Below are 26,497 nucleotides of genomic sequence, written 5' to 3'. Positions count from 1 at the left end.
CAAAAAAATTTTTTACATTTAAAAAAATCTGATTTTAAATAAAAAAAATAAATCAGATTTGAAATCCAGAAAAATCTGATTTAAATCACAATAATCTGAATTATTATTATTATTATATATTTATTTATTTTTAAATCATTGATTTATATCCACCCTGGTTTACACTAATCGGGTACAATCATCCGTTCTGCCTTGTTGGTGCCCGTCAGTGCCACCCCGTCTGTGCCGCAGTATATCTGCGTGAGCCGTTTGGGAATCAGTTAAAATTGCTCTTAAATTCAAGACATAGCGGGATGTAGTAAGATGTCTGCATGGCTGTTCTATCAGATTACCGATACCCAACAGATCATGAAGTGTTTGGAATGCATGGCGCATGCGCATTAAAGGGGTTGTAAACCCTCATCCTATGCATTAAGGTGAAAAAAACCCTGGCAATGACAGCAACCCAAATCCCCCCCCCCCCCCCCCCCCCCGCCCCGGTTATACTTACCTGAGCCTTGGAATTTCACCTTCCTTTGCCTGGGGTTTCTTGGCTCTTGATTGGATAGATCGATTGGCAGTGCAGCCATTGGCTCCCGCTGCTGTCAATCAAATCCAATGACACGGGCGCCGGGGGGTAGGGTAGGGGCCATGTCTGGCATTCATGTCTATGGACGCAAATGCTGGACTCGGGTGTGCGTACGCAAGGTAACCCCCCCCCCCCCCCCGGGAGAGAGAGCTTCTCCTAGGGGGTTATCTGATAAGAGGAGGAGCCATGAGAGCCGCCGAGGGACCCCGAAAGTTGGTGTTCGGGATAAACGAGCTTCACAATGGAGGGAAGTATGACATGTTTGTTATTAAAAAAACACGAACCTTTATGATCACTTTCACACGGGCGGCTGTTCTGCCGCTGTTAAAGAGGAAGTTAACCCTGATGAGTTTACTTCCTCTTTCATTCCCTGCAAAGGTAAAGCATAATGGACTACTATGCATCGCATCGCATAGTAGTCCATTATGTGTCACTTACCTGACACAGGAGCCAGCGAAGTCACCGCTGTCCCCTGTAGTCCGGCGCATCCATCTTCTCGGTGGGTCTCGCTGCTCCGCCGCTGTCATTCGGCGAAGCCGCGATGACGTCACTCCCGCGCATGCGCACGGGAGCCGACACATGCGGCATCTTCATCATTGATGATGCCGCGCTCAGTGCGCCTGCGCGCCGCTGTCTATGGCGCATGCGCCGTAGACAGCGGTGCCTGTCTTTCGTCAAATATCTCCTAAACCGTGTAGGTTTAGGAGATATTTCTTGGACCTACAGGTAAGCCTTAATCTAGGCTTACCTGTAGGTCAAAGTGTGTTGTAAGGGTTTACAACCACTTTAAAAGCATGTTTTGTTATTTTGAAAATAATTTTGAGAATCCTGGCACAGCGTTCACTTGCAGTTGTACGTTGCGTTTAGCTGCGTTTACATGCGGCTGCGTTTGGAAAATTCTTGCCATTTCTGATGTGCTTCCTATTGTTGTTCTTTGCTTGTTGCCGCTGCTATCTGCAGGAGAAATCTTACAACTGCGATAACCTGCAGTTATGTGCAGATAGTTGCAGTAAATCGTTCCTGGACGCAGCCAAGTTTATTTTTTCTATCTGCACAAAACCTCATGTAACAAAACCGTCGCTAAACGCAGTGTGTGAATGGGGCCATAGGAAAGCATTGTGTGCATTTAGCTGCGGTAGATAATGTCATCTGTCCGCAGCTAAAAGCACAATCCTATCCGCCCGTGTGAAAGGGGCCTAAGTATTTTTTGGGTCGGAACGTCACTTCCGTTACACGATCTGACATGTAGCCGTAATCTGATAGAACACCGGACTGGAAGTGGTTAAAACTTTTGTAGTTTTCACTTTTTTTTTTTCCCCCACTTTCTCCTTCACCAGAGAAACCCATCAGAAGGGGGGGGGGGGGTTACTTATACTCTTATTACTTGTAAGTTCCCCACTCTCAGCCCTCTCCCTCTTGTGTCAGGGGAGAGGAGACATATCGTCGTTCCTACTAAATAAGAACGACGATATGTCTCCCCTCCCAGTCAGTCCTATTCCCCCCCCCTCCCAGTTAGAACACGCTGAGGGAACACACATTTAACCCCTTGATTGCCCCTTGGTGTTAACCGTTGTATCTGCTGCACACCTACTGTCAGCTCCGTACTTCCTCCACCATCATTATATGGACTGGCCAGTTCTCTGTGAAGTTTACTCCCATCGCCCTCCACAATAGTGCGTTTAACTGGGGTCATAATAGACTGGTGGGGGTACCCCTCCTGATGAGTGTAGCTGGGGTCACGAGCATTCTGTGGCAGCGCTGCCGACCACCTGCTCCCACACCCCCACCCCCCCTTCTCCTCCCCTTGTTGCTGACTTGGAAATGACTTGTAAAGCGTCACTTCTGGGTCCGCCTAACAGTGTCCCAGCATGGCCAGGAAAGAATGTAAAGGCGCGGCGGGGGGCTCCTACGCATAAAACCGTTGATTGCAATGCATGTATTGCATATCTCTGCGCACGCCGGAGTGAGAGCGATAATTCTTGAACCAGACCACCTCCGTAACGCTAAACTGATGACCTGCAGGGGGCTTTTAAAACATCGCCTTTGGAAAATATAGGATACTGAAGTCTGTCGGTTACGTTTTGAAGAGAGACGGCGCACACAGCGGGGAACTCCCAGTCCAATATGGAAGATCCTCTTTCAGGTGCTCAGTGTGTCCTTATACACTACAACAGAAACAAGTAAAGGGATTGAGCTGGCAACTCTGGTCCATATAGCGATTTTTTTTTTTTTTAATGATTAGTTCCAAAAAGTGACAAGCGAAACAGTTGACGCGTTTCGGCAACAGCCTTCGCCGTAGCATGACTAAGACTGTTGCCGAAACGCGTCGGCTGTTTCGCTTGTCACATTTTGTAAGCGACCGTTAAAATATGGACTACTTGTTACTGAAGCGTATCGCCATTTCACAGTCGCACACAAGTTTTAAGGTTTGACATGTTGGGTATCGACTTACTCGCCACATCCTCCTCTTTTATATTTTAGCAAGAAAGTCAGCCTAAAATGTACTTCAGTGTATTTTTTTTTTTTTTTTTACTGAAAGCTCCAGGAACTTTTTAGCGACTGGCGTCCCGCGATTTTGTTTGCGTGATTTTACCGCGATGCGTCCGGCAGCAATAAAAGCAAAGTTGCGCCTCCGTTGTGGGTGCCATTGAAATTAAATGGGATCGCAAGCGTGTCCCACGTTTTGCGGCGATGCAGAATCGCAGCGAGTCCGCCCACGATCCAGAACTCCATGGTGTGAACGGAGCCTTGGGGTGTCTTTTTATTTTTTTTTTTATTTTATGTTTTCAGGGTTTTATGTAATCTTTAGTCTTAAAGAGGAGCCCCCCCCCCCCCCCATGAAAAAAAAAATCAAAGTCGGCAGCTACAAATCCTGTAGCTGCTGACTTTTAATATAAGGACACTTACCTGTCCAGGGATCCCGCGATGTCGGCACCCCGACCGATTTTTTTCCGATCGGCTCTTGCGTGCTGCCGCCGCCATTCATGGTAAGGGAAACCCGGCAGTAAAGCCTTCCGGGCCTCACAGCCGATTCCCTACTGCGGGTGCCCGAAGCGCGCTGAGCTTTCTAACTGTCACGCAGGACGGGGGTCGAGTTTGCCGCCGCGAGGTCTTCTGGATGTGGGGGGACAGCTGTCTGTCAAAAACAAAGGTGCCAAATGTCATACTGAAGCGGGGGGGAGGAGGCGGATAAGCGGAGCTCCCACTTTTGGGTGGAACTCCGCTCTAAAATGATATATTTTTTTTTAACCCCTTCACGCTGACAGTACGTAATATATGCAGCCTCAGTAGACTTGTACTTATTCTGTGGGGACGCGTATATGGGGAGGGATACAGTGGCAGGAACTATGTCCCGCTGTTGCTGACAGTGGAGGGGGAGTAATGTCCCAAGGGCAAGATAAAAGCAAACATACTGGGCTAGATGATGCTGGACGCCCTCCAGCCTAGAAGTGATGCGGGCTCAATCTGACTCGCTGCAGCCTCCAATGCACTTGCACCTATTCATTCCTATGGCTGTTCTCCTCTGATTGGCTGGGGCCATAGGAACGGTCGGAGCAGGCTGCACATGTGCAGTCGTTTTTTTTTTGTCTGCAAAGGCTCTGTGGTTGCCGTGGGCAACACAACACTTGTCTTTTCCCTCCCTCCTCATTGTGTATCCTCTTTCTCCATAAAGACGCACGGATTTCATCACACAGTGTAGGGCGGCCCGTTCTGCGTGCGTTGCGGTTTGGCAGGTCTCTCTTATTGACTTCATGGCGGGCGGTGATGTGAGACGAAACTCTCTCCTAATATGGGAACAACCCCGACGAGGGAAGACGAGTCACTTCAGTTCAGCCGGGAAAGCGATCGGTGTCTGCGGAGGAGAGTGTAGTCTGACAAGTGTTCTGTCCTGGAAGCACACCAGATTTCCTATAGGTGCCAAAACACCCCGCCAGCCTTAAAGCTGAACCCCGGGGAGGAGACAAAAATGCACGAGGAAACCCCACTGCAAGGGTTAAATGCTCATTTAGGTTTTGGGGGGGCCACACTTTTTTTTTTTTACTTTACCCCCTCTACTCTGCCCCCCCCCCCCGGCAGACTCCTCTACCCTATGCTCTAAGCAGTTGGATGCCCTCTGGGGGGGGGTCATTAACCACTTCGGCTCCACAAGATTTAACCCCCCCACCCCCTTTTTCATGAGCAGGCCGTTTTTTGCAATACGGCACCGTGTTACTTTAACTGGTAATTGTGCAGTCATGCAGCACTGTACCCAAAAGACATTTTAGAATTTTTTTTTTTTTTTTTTACTTTATTTTTTCTCCCCTTCCTAAACAGGCCATTTTTTGTGATGCGGCGCTGTGTCTCTTTAAAGAGGGATTCCACCAAAAAAAAAAAATATTAAAAGCCAGCAGCTATAAATACTACAGCTGCTGACTTTTAATAAATGGACACTCACCTGTCCCGGGGTCCAGCGATGCCGAGGCCGATCGATCGCTCGGCTCTCGGCTGCTGCCGCCACCATGCTAGGTGAGGGAATCAGGAAGTGAAGCGAATCGGCTTCACTTCCCGGTTCCCTACTGCACATGCGCGAGCCGCGCCGCGCAATAGGAAATCTCCGCGCTGTCACTGGGACCCGTGTGTGTCCCCCAGCAGACAGCGCGGCAGGGCAGGAAATGGCGTAGACTCCCTGTCTTTGACAGGTATCTCCACCCCCCTCCCCCCTGAAAGGTGTCAATTGTGACACAGGAGGGGGGGAGGGATCCGATCAGCGGAGGTTCCACTTTAGGGTGGAATCCCGCTTTAACTGACAATTGGGCGGTCGTGCGGCGATGCACCCAAACAAAATTTATGTGTTTTTTTTTGTTTTTTTTGTTTTTTTTGTTTTCCCCCCTCACAAATAGAGCTTTCTTTTGGTGGTATTTGATCACCTCTGCGGTTTTTATTTTTTTGTAATTGTAAACTAAAAAAGTCAAACAAATTTGAAAAAACAAAAACAAAAAACAAAAAAATTTTTTTTTTTTTTGCTGCTACAAAACATATCCAATAAAAAAAAAAATATATAATTTCTTTATAAATTTTGACCAAAATGTTTTCTGCTGCATGTAGAAAAGAAATCCCAATAAGTGCATATAGATCGGTTTGTGTAAATCGTCTACAAACTACGGGATATATACTGGAGTATTTATTAATGGTTTTTTTTTTTTTTTTTTATGCTACTAATGGAGGTGATCAGCAACTTCTAGTGGGACTGTGATAGTGCGGGGGGGGGGGCAGCTATGTGACACTAACAGACACTGGGGGGGGGGGGGTCATACTTACCTAGGTGGAGGCAGCACATGCACGGTCATGCCACTGAACATCTAAATGATTAAGAGAAGGATTGGGAGAAAGTGCTGTGGTCAGATGAGACCAAAATTAAGCCCTTTGGCATTAACTCGACTCGCCATGTTTGGAGGGTGAAAAATGATGACTATGACCCCAAGATCATCATCTCTACAGTCACACACGGAGGTGGAAACGCAATGCTTTGCGGTTGTTTCTCTGCTAAAGGAACAGGCCGACTTTACCACATTAACCACTTGCAGACCGGACCAATTTGCTGGTCAAAGACCAGACCACTTTTTGCGGCACTGCGTCGCTTTAACTGACAATTGCGCGGTCGTGCGATGTGGCTCCCAAACAAAATTGACGTCCTTTTTTTCCCACAAATAGAGCTTTCCTTTGGTGGTATTTGATCACCCCTGCGGTTTTTATTTTTTGCTCTATAAACAAAAATAGAGCGACAATTTTGAAAAAAACGCATTATTTTTTACTTTTTGTTATAATAAATATCCCCCAAAAATATATAAAAAAATTTTTTTTTCCCTCAGTTTAGGCCGATACGTATTCTTCTACATATTTTTGGTAAAAAAATCGCAATAAGCGATTATTGATTGGTTTGCGCAAAAGTTATAGCGTTTACAAAATAGGGATAGTTTTATAGCATTTTTATTAATAATTTTTTATTATTTTTTTTTTTACTAGTAATGGCGGCGATAAGCGATTTTTATTGTGACTGCGACATTGTGGGGGACCCATCGGACATTTTTGACACATTTTTGGGACCATTGTCATTTATACAGCAATCAGTGCTATATAAATGCAGTGATTCCTGTGTAAATGACACTGGCAGTGAAGGGGTTAACCAGTGGGTGGCAGTGTAGGGGTTAAGTGTTCCTAGGGGAGTGTTACTAACTGTGGGGGGGTTGGGCTTTCATTTAGTGTACACTGATCTCTGCTCCAATCACATGGAGCAGAGATCAGCGTCACTAGTTGCTAGGCAGAATAGACAAATGTTGTTTACACAGCATTTCCTCCATTCGGCCGCTCCGTGAGACGATCGCGGGGATGCCCGCGGCGATCGAGTCCGCGGGTCCCGCGACCGGACTCACGGGGGTCCCGACCAGCGCGGGAGCGCGCCGCCGGCGGCGCGCTCCCGATGGCAGGGCGGCATCGAATATTGGACGTACCTGTACGCCAATATGCCTGCCCGTGCCATTCTGTCGACGTACATCGTCGTGCGCTGGTCGGGAAGTGGTTAAGGGGCCAATGGATGGGGCCATGTATTGTAAAATCTGGGATGAGAACCTTCATCCCTCATCCAGAACACTGATGACTGGTCATGGATGGGTCTTCCAGCAAGACAATGACCCAAAACATACCACCAAGGCAGCAAAGGTAGAGGCTCACAAGACGCACATTATGGTCATGGAGTGGCCTAGCCAGTCTCCAGACCTTAATCCCATAGAAAATGTACGGAGGGAGCTGAAACTTTGAGTTGCCAAGCGACAGCCAAGAAACCTTCAGGATTTAGAGAAGATCTGTAAATAAGAGAGGAACAAAATCCTTCCTGAGATGTGCAAACCTGATCACCAACTACAAGAAACGTCTGACCTCTGTGCTTCCAAACAAGGGTTTCTCCACCAACTACTAAGCCATGTTTTGCTTGGGGATCAAATACTTATTTTACTCACTGAACTGCAACTCCATTTTATAACATTTGTATCGTGTTTTTTCTGGATTTTTGGTTGATATTCTGTCTCTATCATATAAAATACACCTATGATAAAAATTATAGACCCTTCATTTCTTTGTAAGTGGGCAAACTTTACACAATCTGCAGGGGAGACGATCATTATTTCACCCGCTGTATTTACCAAATAAACCTTTAAAGTGTAAATTTACAGGGCTGTTTGAATTAAAGATTAATTTCTCGATAAATTTTTTTGATCGATCAAAATTCTTTTGATCGGTACTCGCCTCTCCGCCGACTTCCTGGTCTTCAGGGAGTTCCGTCGGAGATCCGGTGACGTCACAGACATCGATGTCACTGGACTCCTCCCCCGCCTTCCCCAAGTGCCTCCGTCTGCTAACGAAGGGAAGGGGGGAGGAGTCCCGTGACGTTGAAGTTTCTGATTGAATGTAACATGTATGGGGGTGGAGCTACACATGACGTCACCCGCTGCTGCCCTACGGAACTAACACGATTGTCGGCTTTACATGCTGTTTTTTTATCATCTTTATGTGAGTAGTTTGTGTTTTGAACACAAAAATGAAATCTTATACTAAAAGAGGGATTCCACCAAAAAAATAAATATTAAAAGCCAGCAGCTATAAATGCTACAGCTGCTGACTTTTAATAAATGGACACTCACCTGTCCCAGGTTCCAGCGATGCCGAGGCCGATCGATCGCTCAGCCCTCGGCTGCTGCTGTCACCATTCTAGGTGAGGGAATCGGGAAGTGAAGCAAATCGGCTTCACTTCCCGATTCCCTACTGCTCATGCGCGAGTCGCGCAGCGCAATAGGAATTCTCCGCGCTGTCTCTGAGACCCGTGTGTGTCCCAGCAGACAGCGCGGCAGGACAGGAAATGGCGTAGACTCCCACGGGAGTCTATGTCCGGAAGTGGGTGTAAATACCTTTAAGCGGTGAGCACTTCGATCTTTTCTTTCTACCCATGACCCGGCGTCCTTGCTGAGATCTAAGGAGACGCGAGAGAAGTTTATGGTCCGGGTTAACCCTTTTGATACCCGCTTGCATGACCACCTGTTTGCACAGGGGTCCGTGCCATAAGGTGAGAGTGATTAGTTAGCCCGGAGGTGGAGGGATTGTCACGCTACTGTGGGGAAAAAAAAGACTTATGTCAGTGCTACAGTTTGAATTTAAAACGTATTTGTGTGGACTGTGAAGTTAAGTCATGGATTGTGGAAACTAACTAGTGTCAGGTGATTGTATATAGTGTATACCACATTTACCACTGACTAATGCAGAGCTGCAATGCAAGGAGATCAGCTAAAAGTAGTTGGATCTGTATGTGCGTTATAATTAGATTAATTATGCCGATTTAATCGATTTAAAAAAATCGATGAATCTAACACAAAGTTTTTAATCAGTAACAGCCCCTATAAATTTACCTTTTCAAAAAAAAATAAAAGAAAAGCACGCCAAAAGCGATGCGATTTTACAACGATTATTGCGCTGCAATCGTGGCGAACCACGCCTTTTTAAAAATGCTGTGAAACTTGTTGCCCAAAAACTTACAGGAGCTTCTTTTCGATTGACAAATTCACATAGTGAATGGGCCGGTCTTATGCGATGTGCAAAATTGCGTGCAAACCGCTCATACAAAATTGCAAGTGGGAGCGCTTTTTTCCCGAATATGCCAAAGTGTGAACTAGTCTAATGCGTAGAATCCGCTTGATTAACAGTTCTACTAATATTGTGTGACATACAAAAATTTGAACTACCTCCATATTATTCTCCAGGGTCTCTGCTTTCAGAAAATATATAATTTTTTTTTTTTTTTGGAGAGGGGGGTTAAGTAATTTTCAGGCTTAAAATGATTTTTAAATGTGTGCAAAGCATGCAAAAATGTCTCTGTCAGCGAAAGGTTTGAAGCTGAACTCAAGACTAACTAAACAGATAAATCCATAGATATTTGCTGGTTGTATTTCCTACCATCCAACCTGTTTCATATTTGGTTCTCCTCCTGTGTCCCCGCAGTGTTCTACCTGTCCTCAGCAGTTCATGCAGAAGAAGCATCTGCAGAGCCACATGATCAAAATGCACGGCGAGCCAAAACCCCACGCTGTGAGTATGAGGGTGCTGGGTGACCAATACCGGGAGACCAGACTCAGGCCCCCAAGGTCCTGACCCTCTCCAATGAGGGGTCACAATGTTTGTCGATGAGACCCGAGAGAACAGAAAAGTTTGTGGTCACAGCCATTCAGATACCTTGTAACTACTTCCTGCCCAGCTTAGATGGTCAGAGAGTATGATGCAGGAGATGGTCAGAGACTGCAGACAGGATGCAGGAGATGGTCAGAGACTGCAGACAGGATGCAGGAGATGGTCAGAGACTGCAGGCAGGATGCAAGAGATGGTCAGAGACTGCAGGCAGGATGCAGGAGATGGTCAGAGACTGCAGACAGGATGCAGGAGATGGTCAGAGACTGCAGGCAGGATGCAGGAGATGGTCAGAGACTGCAGGCAGGATGCAGGAGATGGTCAGAGACTGCAGGCAGGATGCAGGAGATGGTCAGAGACTGCAGGCAGGATGCAGGAGATGGTCAGAGACTGCAGGCAGGATGCAGGAGATGGTCAGAGACTGCAGGCAGGATGCAAGAGATGGTCAGAGACTGCAGGCAGGATGCAAGAGATGGTCAGAGACTGCAGGCAGGATGCAAGAGATGGTCAGAGACTGCAGGCAGGATGCAAGAGATGGTCAGAGACTGCAGGCAGGAGATGGTCAGAGACTGCAGGCAGGTTGGGCACCAGGGCGCTAGATGCTAAATGTTCATTAAAGCTTGGAAGACTTGAATTGTCTGATTCATGTGTCGTTATGTGTGTTTTGTATACATTACATATTCATATATATGTGTTTTGGTGGCCACATTAGTGAGTGTCGCCCGTACGCTCCTTGTTCGCTGTCTCTAATCGCAGCATTACATTGCAGTGCCCCACCTGCGGGAAGTGTTTCTTCACACGGACAGAACTTCGGCTGCATGAAGCGTTTAAGCACCGCGGGGAGAAGCTGTTTGTGTGCGAAGAGTGCGGTCACCGAGCCTCGAGCAGGAGCGGCCTTCAGATGCACATCAAAGCCAAGCACAGGTCTGCCATTCAGGTGTAAACAATGGACGTTCATGTTTGTGTGATCACATAGAGTTTACAGTGTGGGAAACCTTTGTATTATTTTATAAATCCTATTAGTGCAGCTTTTCTCAACCAGATCCCATAGTGCACCCCAACCTCCCATAGTGCCCCCAGGCCTCTTGAGACCCACCAGGCTGCTGCAGTGTCTTTACCTCTCCATAGTGCCTCCATGTCCCCCAACCTCCCACAATGCTCCTGAATCTCCTCCAGAAACCTCATCTCCTACAAGGCAACCGAAATCTGCTCCCCTAACCCCCAACAACCCCCTTCTCCAATGTCTTCCAGAAAAATAGGTTACAAATCACTGCTCTGGAGAAACCTTTAAAATTTTCATCCTTTGGTGATCAGTGAGAAGAATGTTCCTTACATTGGTGATCAGTGAGAAGAATGTTCCTTACATTGGTGATCAGTGAGAAGAATGTTCCTTACATTGGTGATCAGTGAGAAGAATGTTCCTTACATTGGTGATCAGTGAGAAGAATGTTCCTTACATTGGTGATCAGTGAGAAGAATGTTCCTTACATTGGTGATCAGTGAGAAGAATGTTCCTTACATTGGTGATCAGTGGGAAGAATGTTCCTTACATTGGTGATCAGTGAGAAGAATGTTCCTTACATTGGTGATCAGTGAGAAGAATGTTCCTTACATTGGTGATCAGTGAGAAGAATGTTCCTTACATTGGTGATCAGTGAGAAGAATGTTCCTTACATTGGTGATCAGTGAGAAGAATGTTCCTTACATTGGTGATCAGTGAGAAGAATGTTCCTTACATTGGTGGTCAGTGAGAAGAATATTCCTTACATTGGTGATCAATGGGAAGAATGTTCCTTACATTGGTGATCAGTGAGAAGAATGTTCCTTACATTGGTGATCAGTGGGAAGAATGTTCCTTACATTGGTGATCAGTGGGAAGAATGTTCCTTACATTGGTGATCAGTGGGAAGAATGTTCCTTACATTGGTGATCAGTGGGAAGAATGTTCCTTACATTGGTGATCAGTGAGAAGAATGTTCCTTACATTGGTGATCAGTGAGAAGAATGTTCCTTACATTGGTGATCAGTGAGAAGAATGTTCCTTACATTGGTGATCAGTGAGAAGAATGTTCCTTACATTGGTGATCAGTGAGAAGAATGTCCCTTACATTGGTGATCAGTGGGAAGAATGTCCCTTACATTGGTGATCAGTGAGAAGAATGCCCCTTACATTGGTGATCAGTGAGAAGAATGTTCCTTACATTGGTGATCAGTGGGAAGAATGTTCCTTACATTGGTGATCAGTGAGAAGAATGTTCCTTACATTGGTGATCAGTGAGAAGAATGTTCCTTACATTGGTGATCAGTGGGAAGAATGTTCCTTACATTGGTGATCAGTGAGAAGAATGTTCCTTACATTGGTGATCAGTGAGAAGAATGTTCCTTACATTGGTGATCAGTGAGAAGAATGCTCCTTACATTGGTGATCAGTGAGAAGAATGTTCCTTACATTGGTGATCAGTGGGAAGAATGTTCCTTACATTGGTGATCAGTGAGAAGAATGTTCCTTACATTGGTGATCAGTGAGAAGAATGTTCCTTACATTGGTGATCAGTGAGAAGAATGTTCCTTACATTGGTGATCAGTGAGAAGAATGTTCCTTACATTGGTGATCAGTGAGAAGAATGTTCCTTACATTGGTGATCAGTGAGAAGAATGTTCCTTACATTGGTGATCAGTGGGAAGAATGTTCCTTACATTGGTGATCAGTGAGAAGAATGTTCCTTACATTGGTGATCAGTGAGAAGAATGCTCCTTACATTGGTGATCAGTGAGAAGAATGTTCCTTACATTGGTGATCAGTGAGAAGAATATTCCTTACATTGGTGATCAGTGAGAAGAATGTTCCTTACATTGGTGATCAGTGAGAAGAATGTTCCTTACATTGGTGATCAGTGAGAAGAATGCTCCTTACATTGGTGATCAGTGAAAATAATTCTCTTACATAGAGTTAAAAAGATCATTGGTGTCATGCTACTGACTCTGCCAAGTGACATTGACCCTGGAACTATGTAGGTATCATCAAATGGCAGGGGTCAGTCAACCACAGCTCAAGGAACCCTTAGCAAAATCTGAAAGAAGCCTAGTTGAGAATGACTGTAAGCCCTTGTACACACGGTCGGAGAATCCGTCGGAATGTGTCCTATCGGACCGTGTTGTCGGATAATCCGACTGTGTGTGGTCTGCATCGGACTGTTTCCGTCGGAATATCCGTCGGATCAAATTTTCCAACTTATTGGAAATATTTTCCGACAAACTGGTCCGATCGGACATACTCCGATCATGTGTAGAGAATTCCGATCGGACCAAGTGCCACGCATGCTCAGATCAAATTCCTACATCAAAGCTATTGGCTACTAGCCTGAACGTAGTCCCATCGTAACGAAAATACGTCATCACGTTCTGAAAGATCGGATTTTCCGACAACTTTGTCCGGCCGTGTGTATGCAACAGTTTCGGACAAAATCCGACAGATTTGGTCGTCGGAATGTCCGACCGTGTGTACAGGGGCTATTAGAGTATGGATCAAACATTTACTGGGTCAGCTGAATAGAGCATAAACATTGTGGAGGGTCCTGATCATAGATGGGAGGGCTGTTTTTGCATAATGCGATCAGCGAGAGACTTGCCCATATATGGGCATACTATAGGAAAATCTATGTTATGCAACACACCACTACATTATCTTGCACCACCACATGCCACCAAACCTTATACAGGACCTGTAGTGAGCAAGTATGGGGGGAGCCTTTGCTGGCTTTTCCTTCTGTTCCCTGGATGTTATGCTGATCCAATTACTTTGAGTCGCTGACCTGGAACAAGTATGCCACCCCAGGACGTTTGTCTTTATGGTGACTCCCGGTCTGCATGCTTGTTTTGGGTGTTTCCCATAGTGCCCCGTAGATGGGTTCTAAAGATTCTGTTTCTTTCTCCCTTGACAGAAATGAACGTCCATTTGTATGCGAGTTTTGCCACCATGCCTTCACCCAGAAAACCAACCTCAATATGCACCTCAAGACTCATACGGGGGAAAAGCCTTTCCAGTGCCACCTGTGCGGGAAAACGTTCAGGACACAAGGTGCGTGGGGGCAAGATGAGTACTGCGCGGGGATAATGAGGGTTTGTGTATACAGAGGATGATGGATGCAACGCTACGGGAAAAGATTGGCGCAGGAAAGATTACAGTGAGCACTGATCACTTAAATAGGACTAAGAGTCCTAATCTTTTAAAGTCCATAAATATAAAAGTCCGATGCAGACGTCCCATCCGCGTCTTTATTATATTACTATGACTCTACTGCGTGGCCTGTGGAAACAGCTAAGGCTTAAACGCTCTCTACTTACAGCTTTCCTTTATAACCCTAAAATGCCAGACAGTCTCACTTCTCAAATGGTCTCTCCATGGTTGTCAAGGAACATTTGACAAGCTACGTGAAAAGCACGACCTCCTGCATAGGGCGTTCTTTTGCTCCCTCCAAATCCATCACCACTATACCCTACAGTGGTGGCCACTCCATTAATGGCGCCACCCCCTAATCCATGCACCTGGCCCCTAATCTACATGCAGGGTGCCAGACGCAAGGATTTCAATGGTTTTTTGTTTGTTTTTTTTGAAGCACATGATTAAAGCCTGAGACTCTATTTGGCTTCAAAAAAGGGTGGGCTCAGGGCACAGAGCACTACGCCCTGAGCCAACCCAGCTGTGTGACGTTGGCAAATTAATATTCGCTAATGTATGATTCCCAGGTGGCATTCTCCTCCCGGCCACACAGGAAGCTGGTCCTGAGACCCGATTGGCCCGGGAGTCTCAGGATTCTCGGGCCATATCGGGTCTCAGGACCCACTTCCTGTGTGCGGCCGGGAGGAGAAGCAACGCCATTTTGGGCAGGAGCCTGGAGCAAGGAGCAGCATACTAAGGTAAGGCCGGACTGATCGCCGCCTTCCTGTCTGTTTCCTGCGGGGGGGGTCTGGCGGTTGTGCGAGTGGGGGGGGGGGCAGGTTTGTTTGCTGACCCCCCTCAAATATTGAGCACCAGCAGCCACTGATGCCCTATCCTCTGCCCCTAGCCTTCAATTTTCCAAATTATCACAGTTTGAACATCTAGTGCTTGCTGGTCCATTCCAGAAGGGCTTATTCTTGGAGATATATATATATATATATATATATAACAACTGAATGAGTACCCTATGGAGACTTTTTAGGCAACACCGATTTATATGCTCAGGTGGGAGCAGGCTTTTGGGGGAAGAGTCGCTCATATCCCAGTGGCAGATAGTTTGGTTTCAGGCTGACAAAATCTCCATCTGCCACACCCTTTATAAAGAGAAGACATAAAAAGGTGCTTTTCTTTTGGTACATGACCTCTGCCCATCTCAGAGTCATTCATCCTTCGGCCTTAGATCACTGTTGGCGTTGTGGCAGTGATGGTGGTACCTTGCTGCCCATTTAATGGCAATGTCCGCTCTTATAACCTTACTGTAGGTCGGTGAAGGATCTCCCCCAACGCCTCTTTTATTCGGACTTCCCTTTCTCCCCTAAGGTCTTCTTATGGTTACTTCACTCTAGACTTTCCATGCTAGGTAACAAATTTATCACACCGCATTCTCACAGCTGCTAGATGTCTTATAGCCCTTCAATAGAGAAGGCAGGCAGCGCCGGCCTCCACTGAACTGTATGCCAGGATCAAGGATGGTGGAGGTTATGGAGTCCCCCGCGGCTTGCCTTATAGATGCGGTTGAGCGGCATAACGCAGTTTGGGAACCTTGTCACTGCCGAGAAGATACCCCGTAAGGCCTACACATTTCCACGTGTTTGTAGTAGGGATCGACCGATTATCGGTGCAGCCGATTATTGGGGGCCAGTATTTTTTAAAAGAATCAGTTTCGGTCACAAACGTACCAATATTGGTCTCCACCCCCAGACCCCAAACCCCCCCCCCCCTCCTCCTGCGGCAGCCATCTTTTTGGCGCCCACTATGTCATCAGCCCGGGTAGAAGAAGCCAGAAACTCAGAAGGTTTGCAGTTCACTGCAGGTGTTCCGTTAGATTCAGTGACCTGTTACATTTGGTAAGGGAAGTGATGTTGCCAACAAAATTGGTTTACTGCGCATGCGCAAAGCGTTCCAACATGGCCCCTATGCGTTCCAATAGGTTTACTAATCTGACAGAACACAAAGGCGGCAGCGGACATCTTGTTACATCCAGGCAAGTCTTTAATGTCACACTTATTTTTAGCAGTAAACTGATCTTATATATACTCAAATACACAATATCAATGCGGCCGGTATTGGCTCTGAAAAGAGACGATATTGGTTGACCCCTAGTTTGTAGAAGGGCACGCTCTGCCACCCCAGGAGTGATGAACAAGGATTAGTGCTCTCTACTTTTTTGCTGTCTTTCCTCCTTTATTCTTTGTTTTTTCTTCCTTTTATAGATACTATTAGCAGGACCTCGTGCAAGGTTTGGGGCCCTACATGTAGGGCTGCAACTAACGATTATTTTCATAATCGATTAGTTGGATGATTATTGTTTCGATAAATCGGTTAATAACCCTAAAATGTGTGGTGTATAATTTAGTTAATATGTACAGTTTAAAAAAAAAAGGCAATTTATTCTTAAATATCTCTATACACAGGGGTAAATATAAATAACCAACTATATGGTTAGGGAGCAAAATATCTAATCCACTCTGAGAATAACAGACAGAAGAGAGATACTGTATATACTTTTAGAGGAGATATATACTACTATTAGAGGAGAGATATACTGTATATACTATTAGAGGAGAGATATACTGTATATACTATTAGAGGAGAGATATACTACCATTAGAGGAGAGATATACTGTGTATACTATTAGAGGAGAGAGATACTGTATATACTATAATGGAGAGATATACTACTATTAGAGAAGAAATATACTGTATATACTTTTAGAGAAGAAATATACTGTATATACTATTAGAGGAGAGATGTACTGTATATACTATTAGAGGAGAGATATACTACCATTAGAGGAGAGAGATACTGTATATACTATTAGAGGAGATATATACTACTATTAGAGGAGAGATATACTGTATATACTATTAGAGGAGATATATACTATTAGAGGAGCGATATACTGTATATACTATTAGAGGAGATATATACTATTAGAGGAGCGATATACTGTATATACTATTAGAGGAGATATATACTATTAGAGGAGCGATATACTGTATATACTATTAGAGGAGATATATACTACTATTAGAGGAGAGATATACTGTATATACTATTAGAGGAGAGATGTACTGTATATACTATTAGAGGAGCGATATACTGTATATACTATTAGAGGAGATATATACTACTATTAGAGGAGAGATATACTGTATATACTATTAGAGGAGAGATATACTGTATATACTATTAGAGGAGAGATGTACTGTATATACCATTAGAGGAGAGATATACTGTATATACTATTAGAGGAGAGATATACTGTATATACTATTAGAGGAGATATATACTACTATTAGAGGAGAGATATACTGTGTATATACTATTAGAGGAGATATATACTATTAGATGAGCGATATACTGTATATACTATTAGAGGAGATATATACTACTATTAGAGGAGAGATATACTGTATATACTATTAGAGGAGAGATGTACTGTATATGCTATTAGAGGAGAGATGTACTGTATATACTATTAGAGGAGAGATGTACTGTATATACTATTAGAGGAGAGATATACTACCATTATAGGAGAGATATACTGTATATACTATTAGAGGAGATATATACTATTAGAGGAGCGATATACTGTATATACTATTATAGGAGAGATGTACTGTATATACTATTAGAGGAGAGATATACTACCATTAGAGGAGAGATATACTGTGTATACTATTAGAGGAGAGATATACTGTATATACTATTAGAGGAGATATATACTATTAGAGGAGCGATATACTGTATATACTATTAGAGGAGATATATACTACTATTAAAGGAGAGATATACGGCATATACTATTAAAGGGTGAATCTGGTAAATATCAGACTCGGATGAAATTTTTTTTATTTATAAAACAATGTCTTCCTTCCAAAAAAATTAAATTTTCAAGTGGTTTTACAGTCTTTTTTTTTTTTATTTGTTTAACCTACAGGTAAGCCTATAATAAGACCTATAATAAGGCTTACCTGTAGGTAAAAAAAATATCTCCTAAACCTGTACTGTTTAGGAGATACTCCCCTCGCAATGCGCCGCTGACTGCAGACAGGGGATTCTCGGCTGAAAGTCCGGCAGACGTCAGACCCTGCCGGAAAGAAATCTCCCACGCAAGTGACGATATCGCGGCTTCGGCCACTCACAGCGCCGGAGCCGCGATACCCGGAAGACACGCTGAGGGAGCATGTCAGCTCCCTTGGCGTGGATCGTCGGAGATATCGGGGGGCCTCGTTCTAAGGTAAGTATTTCATAATGAGCTAGTATGTGGTGCATACTAGCTCATCATGACTTTTCCCTTACAGGTCAGAAAAAAACAAAAAACATTTCAGTGGGTTTACTACCGCTTTAAGAACGTTCGTTCAATTTTCTAATCGTTAGTGGGGGTCGAATCGACTTTCCTTTTCAACCACAGTGATGGGAACATTTGGAAATAATAGAAAACTTCTCGGTCAAAGGAATTTTCAGACGGTGTACGTGGTTTCTCGTTCAGAAATGACATTCATTTTAAAAACAGAAATTTTCAACAACATTCTTTCATTCAGCGAATGTACAAAGTTTTTTTTCTTCTGAAATGTGATCGGTGTGGCCGGCGTAAGGCTCGGTGCACTCCTATGCAGTTTGCTTATGATCTGTTTCTGCAGTGCTTGTTGCTGTGCGTTTTTAATTTTTGCGCACGTGATTTTGCTGCGATTGGTGTTTTTTCGCGTTTTTTTTTTTTTTTGCCCAGTTTGTTGTTGGGCAGATTAAAAAACACAAATTGCTGCAAGAATGCATTGCATGCTTTTCTGCAGCTTCTCCGTTGAAGTATATTGAACCAAAAAAAAATAAACGTTTTGCATTAAACAAAAGCCCCCGACCCTTTCCAAATACGAAGCGGTTGAAAAAAAAAAAGCACAGATGTGAACGTGTCCCATAGGAAACATGTAAATGAACTGTAGTGCGTTTATGCAAAAAGCACCAAAAAACACAGGAGGTGTGACCCAGGTCTAAGCCCTTGTACACACAGACGGAAATTCCGACAGAAAAGGTTCGATTGGATTATATTGTCGGAAAATCCGATTGTGTGTGGGCTCTGTCGGACTTTTTCCATCGGAAAAAATTCGAGAGCAGGATCTCAAATTTTCCCACAACAAAATCCGATCTGACTTTTTCCGATCGTTTGTAGAGAATTCCGATCGGACAAAGTGCCATGCATGCTCAGATCAAAGTACGAGGGCAAAGCTATTGGCTACTAGGCTGAACGTAGTCCCGTCGGAACGAACAAACGTCATCACATTCCGAACGATCAGATTTTCCGACAACTTTGTCCGACCGTGTGTATGCAACACAAGTTTCGGACAAAATCCGTCGGACAAAATCTGACGGATTTTGTTGTCGGAATGTCCGACCCGTGTGTACAAGGGCTAAGACGTTAAGTAACATAATGGGGTTCAAGAACAAAAGTAGTACAAAAAAAAGCAGATAATCACTACTGTAAGGGGTTAATTTACTGTAGAACAGTGAAAGTAATATTTACAGTAGCGATTATTTGCTCTTTTTGTACTATAAAGGGTTCATTTTTATTTTATTTTTTTTAACCCCATTATGTTACTGGCCAATTAATCAATTATGAAAGAAAACAATTACTGTTTTCATAATCGATTAATTTTTTTCAGCTGTTTTATATCACATTAAGTTTGAGCCAAATTTTTCTGGGTCTGGACCCAGTTGCTCATGTTTGTAATGGGTAGAGAACGTTTCTCTTAAATTCTTGGTCTATCGCTGTTATTATAGCAGCAAAATCATTTCAAACGTATTATTTTCACTTTCTTTGGACCATTGATATTATTGTATGTGGGTCTGTTGTGACTTCCTAGAGGTGCCCTTTGCCTGTTGTTTTTCTCTTTTGTCTTTGTTTTGTAAAACCACATTTGTTTTATGAAAAATATAAAAATAATAATAATATTAATATATATATATATATATATATATATATATATATATATATATATATATATATATATATATATATATATATATATATATATATATATATATTTTTTTTTTATTTTTTTTTTTTGTGTGTGTGTGTGTTACACACAAAATATAAAAAAAAAATATATATATATATATATAATATATAATATATATATATATATATATATATACATATATTTAAAAAAAAATTGACAATTTTTATAAAAAAATATTTTTTGGGATTGACAAAAGAGAAAAACAGGCAAAAGGGCACCTCTAGGAAGTCAATAAAAAAAAATATAAATAAATATATATATATATATATATATTACCATAATTCTATAATTAGGATAAAGCAACACTTATGCCATAGAGTGAAGCAGTTCTCTGTAGAAGACAAAAAAAGGGAACAGCAGAGGGCGCTATATATATATATATATATATATATATATATATATATATATATATATATATATATATATATATATATATATATATATATATATATATATATATATATATATATATACATACACACACAAAAAAATATATATATATTTTTGTGTGTATTATATAAATATTTTTTTCTTTTAATTGACAAAAGAGAAAAACGGGCAAAGGGCACCTCTAGGAAGTCACAAAAAAAAAAAAATTATATATATATATATATATATATATATATATATATATATATATATATATATATATAAAAAAATTCTATAATTAGGATAAAGCAACACTAGTTCTTAGATTGTAAGCTCTAACGAGCAGGGCCCTCTGATTCCCCCTGTCTTGAACTGTATTGTACTGTAATGTCTACCCTCATGTTGTAAAGTGCTGCGTAAACTGTCGGCGCTATATAAATCCTGTATAATAATAATAATAAATAACTAGTGCCACAGAGTGAAGCAGTTCTCTGTAGAAGACAAAAAAAGGGAACAGCAGAGGGCGCCAGACTAAGTGCCAGCCGCTTAGTACAACAAGGTTTACTAAATTAACCACTTCAGCCCCGAACCATTTTGCCTGGCAAAAGACCAGAGCACTTTTTTGCGATTCGGCACTGCGTCGCTTTAAACTGCCAATTGCGTGGTCGTACGACATTGCACCCAAACAAAATTGACGTCTTTTTTTTTTTTTTTTTTTTTTTCCCCCCCCCACAAATACTTATTTGATCACCTCTGCGGTTTTTATTTTTTGCGCTATAAACAAAAAATATAGTGACAATTTTGAAAAAAAACACGCATTATTTTCTACTTTTCGCTATAATAAATATCCCCAAGCAATATATTAAAAAACATTTTTTTTTTCTCAGTTTAGGCCGATGTGTATTTTTCTACATATTTTTGTTAAAAAAAAAAATCGCAACAAGCGTTACGTTTGTGCAAAAGTTATAGCGTCTATGAAATAGGAGATCATTTTATGGCATTTTTATTAACAATTTTTCTTCTTTTTTTTTTTTTTTTTTTTACTACTTTACTTTTATTTTACTACTAAAATACTCCTTCGCCTCTGTTGACAGACCCCCATGCTCCATACCCCCATTCCTGGTCCGCTCACATTTCTATGGTGCCTCTTCCACTCACCCGCAGTGTTTAGCCCTCTCTCCTCCCCCCACAGCTCCTCTCAGCCTGTATTTCCAGCGCTGTCTGGGTCTCTTAATGTGCCGGGGCTCCCTGCGGGATCAGAGCGATTCCCCCCCCCCCCACCACCAGGACTGCTGGGACTCTGCTCCAGCCCAGCCTGTATGCTGATCTGCAGGGCCGCCCCTAGCAGCACACAGAGCAGGAGGGGAGAGAGCAGCCAGCTGACTTACTGCATGAGACAGTGAACCGGGGTGCATGGGGGGGGGGTGCTAGAGAAAGCTCTACACCGGGCAGACAGGGCATAGGAGGACAGCAGGAGGGGGAGACAATAAGGGTGGACAGCATACACCATCCATACCTGCCTAGGAATGCTGATCCCACGCTATACATCCATATACCGGAGCGCAATACAGCTGCTGACCTCCCACTAAACGATTGTTAACCCATTAGGTCCCTTTCACATGATCGGTCCGATGGGTTCCATCTGTCTGTTTTTCAGGCAGACCTGATCGGTCCCCCCATTCTCCCCCTATTGAGTGGTTGGTGAATGTAACCGGACGTGGCAGTTTACAGCCGTCTACCGCCAATCCAATCCGGTCCCCTAAAAAAACAAACAGAAGGGGATCAGTTCGCATCAGTCAGAACGAATGGTAGTCGAGTGTAAACGGGCGGTCCGTTCACATCCAACCGCCCAGAGAGGAGAGCGCTGGCTCTGTCATTCGCCTGCGAAGCGGGGATCAGCAGACCGATCCACTGCTGGGGAAGCAAACTCTGCCCCGTGTGAAAGGGGCCTTACAGATTACAGTGCTGGATCACAGCAGAGAAGGGTTCACCAATGCCCCTCCCTCCTCTTCCAATGCCCCTCCCTCCTCTTCCAATGCCCCTCCCTCCTCTTCCAATGCCCCTCCCTCCTCTTCCAGTGCCCCCCCTCCTCTTCCAGTGCCCCCTCCTCTTCCAATGCCTCTTCCAGTGCCCCCCTCCTCTTCCATTGCCTCTTCCAGTGCCCCCCTCCTCTTCCTATGCCTCTCCCTCCCTCTTCCAATGCCCCTCCCTCCCTCCCTCCTCTTCCAATGCCCTAGCTCATCTTCAAGTGCCCCTCCCCCCTCTTCCAATGCCCCTCTCCTCTTCCAATGCTCCTCCCTCCCTCCCTCTTCCCAATGCCCCTTCCTCCTCTTCCAATGCTCGCCCCTCCCTCCCTCCTCTTCCAATGTCCCTAGCTCATCCTTTAAGTGCCCCCCCCTCCCTCTTCCAATGCCCCCCCCTCCCTCTTCCAATGCCCCCCCCCTCTCCTCTTCCATTGCCCCCCCCTCCCTCTTCCAATGCCCCCCTCCCTGTTCCAATGCCCCTCCCTCCCTCTTCCAATGCTCCTCCCTCCCTCTTCTTCCAGTGCCCCTAGCTCCTCTTCCAATGCCCCTAGCTCCTCTTCCAATGCCCCTCCATTCCTTCCTCTTCCAATGCCCCTCCATCCTCTTCCAATGCCCCTCCATCCTCTTCCAATGCCCCTCCCTCCCTCTTCCAATGCCCCTCCATCCTTCCTCTTCCAATGCCCCTCCATCCTCTTCCAATGCCCTTCTCTCCTCTTCCAATGCTCCTCCCTCCCTCTTCTTCCAGTGCCCCTAGCTCCTCTTCCAATGCCCCTAGCTCCTCTTCCAATGCCCCTCCATTCCTTCCTCTTCCAATGCCCCTCCATCCTCTTCCAATGCCCCTCCATCCTCTTCCAATGCCCCTCCCTCCCTCTTCCAATGCCCCTCCATCCTTCCTCTTCCAATGCCCCTCCATCCTTCCTCTTCAATGCCCCTCCATCCTCTTCCAATGCCCTTCTCTCCTCTTCCATTGCCCCTCCCTACCTCTTCCAATGCCCCTCTGCACCCAAGGGAGTCAGAATCCTACAGAATAGAAACTTTAACACAATACGGGCCGCTTCACACCATAGAAACGCAGTCCAGATGCCTTTCTGCTTGCGTGTTTTTGGTGCGTTTTTGTGGCAGTCCAGTGCATTTTTTCCCCCTCTTCTTCTTTTCTTTACCCTAAATAGGCACATACGCATGCCAGTGCATTTTTGGTGCATTCCAGTGCGTTTTTTTATTGTTTTTTTTTTTTTTTTTTTTACAGTGTTCCAGTATAGTCCAGTGCAGGAAAAATGCAGCATGATCGACTTTTTTTTTTTCTGGAACTGGAACGGCAAGCACTGGGGTGATCTATGTCATTGAAAACCATATAACCTACTTTATATGTGTTTTTGATGCAGAAAAAAAACGCATTGGACTGCATGGGGGTGTGAACTGATCCGAAGTCACATAGAAGAGGGAAGAGGTGTTTTGTTTTGTTTTTCCCAGGAGGGATTCGGATGTAGGGATCAGTCGAGGGACCATTCACTGATGCCCGACCACAGACTTCCTTGTGGGGGAAGTTTGCGCCAGTCAGGGACGTATCCAGGAAGCTTAAAGCTACCTATACAGCCACCTTAGAGTGCCAGAATGGGTGGGGGGGGGGGGGGCCAAAGAACGCACTTTCCCCTGAGCAGACAAAAATCCTTGTACCGGTGTTCTGTCCAAATAGTGCCCTCGAACGAAAAAATGCCCGATCCGGGCTGCGCATGCGCAGTACAGAACAGCACAACAGCTGGCTTCCCGATCAGCTGGCGTGACGGCGCATGCGCAGTGCATCGGACACAATAGCCGACATGCACCGAGGGACAGAATTATTCTCCTTTTCTGCCTCGCACTTGGTGGGGCGTGTTCAGTGTTGGTGAAGGGCAGGTTGGTTTTTTTTTTTGTGTTGATGGGCGGGTGCATCGTGTACAGAATCTGAGAACAACATTATCCCTTTTGCAGCACTGAACCCGCCCACCACACAAAAAAAACCCCGCCTTTCACAACACCGAACGCCCCGCAAGTGCGAGGCAAAAATCTGAGAATAATTCTGTCCCTCGGCGCCCGTCGGCTGTTGTGTCCGACACTGCGCGTGTGCGCCGTCACGCCAGCTGATCGGGAAATCGGGCGTTGTGCCGTTGTGTATTGCGCATGCTCAGCCCGCAGCAGGCAATTTTTTCGATAGAGGGCACTATTCGACAGAACGCCGGCCCTGTATATTACTGTGCAAAAGATTTAGGCAGGTGTGAAGCAATGCTGTAAAGTAAGAATGTTTTCAGAAATCTATATTTTAATTGTTTTATATTTTATAATGAGCCAACAGAAGAAGAAATATAAATTAAATGAATATTTGGTGTGACCACCCCCTTTTTGTGCAAGTGTAAAAATTGAGGCTGGTTTGAAGCCGAAGTCACAGATTTTGGAGGATTAGTCGGGTGTATTGATTAATCGATTATACCGAGCGGGTGCTAATGATCATCAATTTCATATGTGGGTTAAAACACAGTCAAAAACAGAAACGGCTGTGTGGGAGGCTTAAAACTGGGTGAGGAACAGCCAAACTCTGCTGCTAAGGTGGGTTGTGGAAGACGGTTTCATGTCACGGGTCACACAGCATGGCAAAGACTGAGAGCAGCAACAAGACACGAGGTCGTTATACTGCATCAGCATTGGTCTCTCCTAGTCAAAGGTTTTCAAAGCAAGATGGTGCGGTTCAAGCTCTTTTTCTTAGAGGCTTCTTCCTCTGACTGTGTTTGTTTTTTATTTTTTTTGTGATTTCAGCCAGTCTACACAAGCACAACCGAACGCACACGGGGGAGCGGCCGTTTAGCTGCGAATATTGCGACCAGCGATTAACAGACAAAACTCCGCTCCTGAGGCACGTCGCCAGCCGACACCAGGAGGGCAGACCCTACTTCTGCCAAGTCTGCGGCAAAACCTTCAAAGGTAACCAAGTAGTGCTTTATCACTGAGCATCAGTTTGGCCAGGACTACCAGGTGGCATGAGAATCAGAGAGTGGCTGCTTCTATCAGAGCCTAATCGCACTGATGTTTGGCTCTATAACAGTTTCCCAATTCTATTAAAATCCACGAAACACATGTGCCACCTTAACCATTTGAAGACAGCCTAGACTGGGGACATGGTACAGGAGATGGTCAGAGACTGGGGACATGGCACAGGAGACGGTCAGAGACTGGGACATGGCACAGGAGACGGTCAGAGACTGGGGACATGGTCAGAGACTGGGGACATGGTCAGAGACTGGGGACATGGTCAGAGACTGGGGACATGGTCAGAGACTGGGGACATGGTCAGAGACTGGGGACATGCTACAGGAGATGGTCAAAGACTGCGCAGCTAAGAGATCAATGCAGCCAGCCATGCCCCCATTGCAGCCAGCCAGGTCCCCCCCCCCATTGCAGCCAGCCAGTGTCCCCCCCTCCCCATTGCAGCCAGCCAGTGTCCCCCCCCCCCATTGCAGCCAGCCAGAGTCCCCCGCCATTGCAGCCAGCCAGAGTCCCCCCCCCCATTGCAGCCAACCAGAGTCCCCCCCCCCATTGCAGCCAACCAGAGTCCCCCCCCCATTGCAGCCAACCAGAGTCCCCCCCCCCATTGCAGCCAACCAGAGTCCCCCCCCCATTGCAGCCAACCAGAGTCCCCCCCCCATTGCAGCCAACCAGAGTCCCCCCCCATTGCAGCCAACCAGAGTCCCCCCCCCATTGCAGCCAGCCAGAGTCCCCCCCCCCATTGCGCCAGCCAGAGTCCCCCCCCCCATTGCAGCCAGCCAGAGTCCCCCCCCCCATTGCAGCCAGCCAGAGTCCCCCCCCCCCCATTGCAGCCAGCCAGAGTCCCCCCCCCCCCATTGCAGCCAGCCAGAGTCCCCCCCCCCATTGCAGCCAGCCAGAGTCCCCCCCCCCCATTGCAGCCAGCCAGAGTCCCCCCCCCCATTGCAGCCAGCCAGAGTCCCCCCCCCCCATTGCAGCCAGCCAGAGTCCCCCCCCCCCCCCATTGCAGCCAGCCAGAGTCCCCCCCCATTGCAGCACAGGCCAGAGTCCCCCCCCCCCATTGCAGCCAGCCAGAGTCCCCCC

General features: G+C 45.3%; 1 protein-coding gene across 1 annotated transcript in view; it reads left to right on the top strand.

Annotated features, from left to right (window-relative positions):
- Positions 1-26,497, top strand: part of ZBTB48 (zinc finger and BTB domain containing 48) — a gene marked incomplete in the record, with an annotated part of 314,981 nt that overhangs the window by 285,373 nt on the left and 3,111 nt on the right. Inside the window, 4 exon segments of the mRNA XM_077458264.1 lie at positions 9,590-9,676; positions 10,542-10,696; positions 13,714-13,850; positions 25,190-25,353. Of these exon segments, the coding sequence (XP_077314390.1) occupies positions 9,590-9,676; positions 10,542-10,696; positions 13,714-13,850; positions 25,190-25,353 (543 nt within the window).

Source organism: Lithobates pipiens, unplaced genomic scaffold (assembly GCF_037356315.1).
Source record: "Lithobates pipiens isolate NorthernLeopardFrog02 unplaced genomic scaffold, aLitPip1_a1.2 Scaffold_27, whole genome shotgun sequence".
NCBI lineage: Eukaryota > Metazoa > Chordata > Amphibia > Anura > Ranidae > Lithobates > Lithobates pipiens.
The sequence above is the reverse complement of the archived record's forward strand: the minus strand, read 5'-3'. Positions and strand labels throughout refer to the sequence as shown.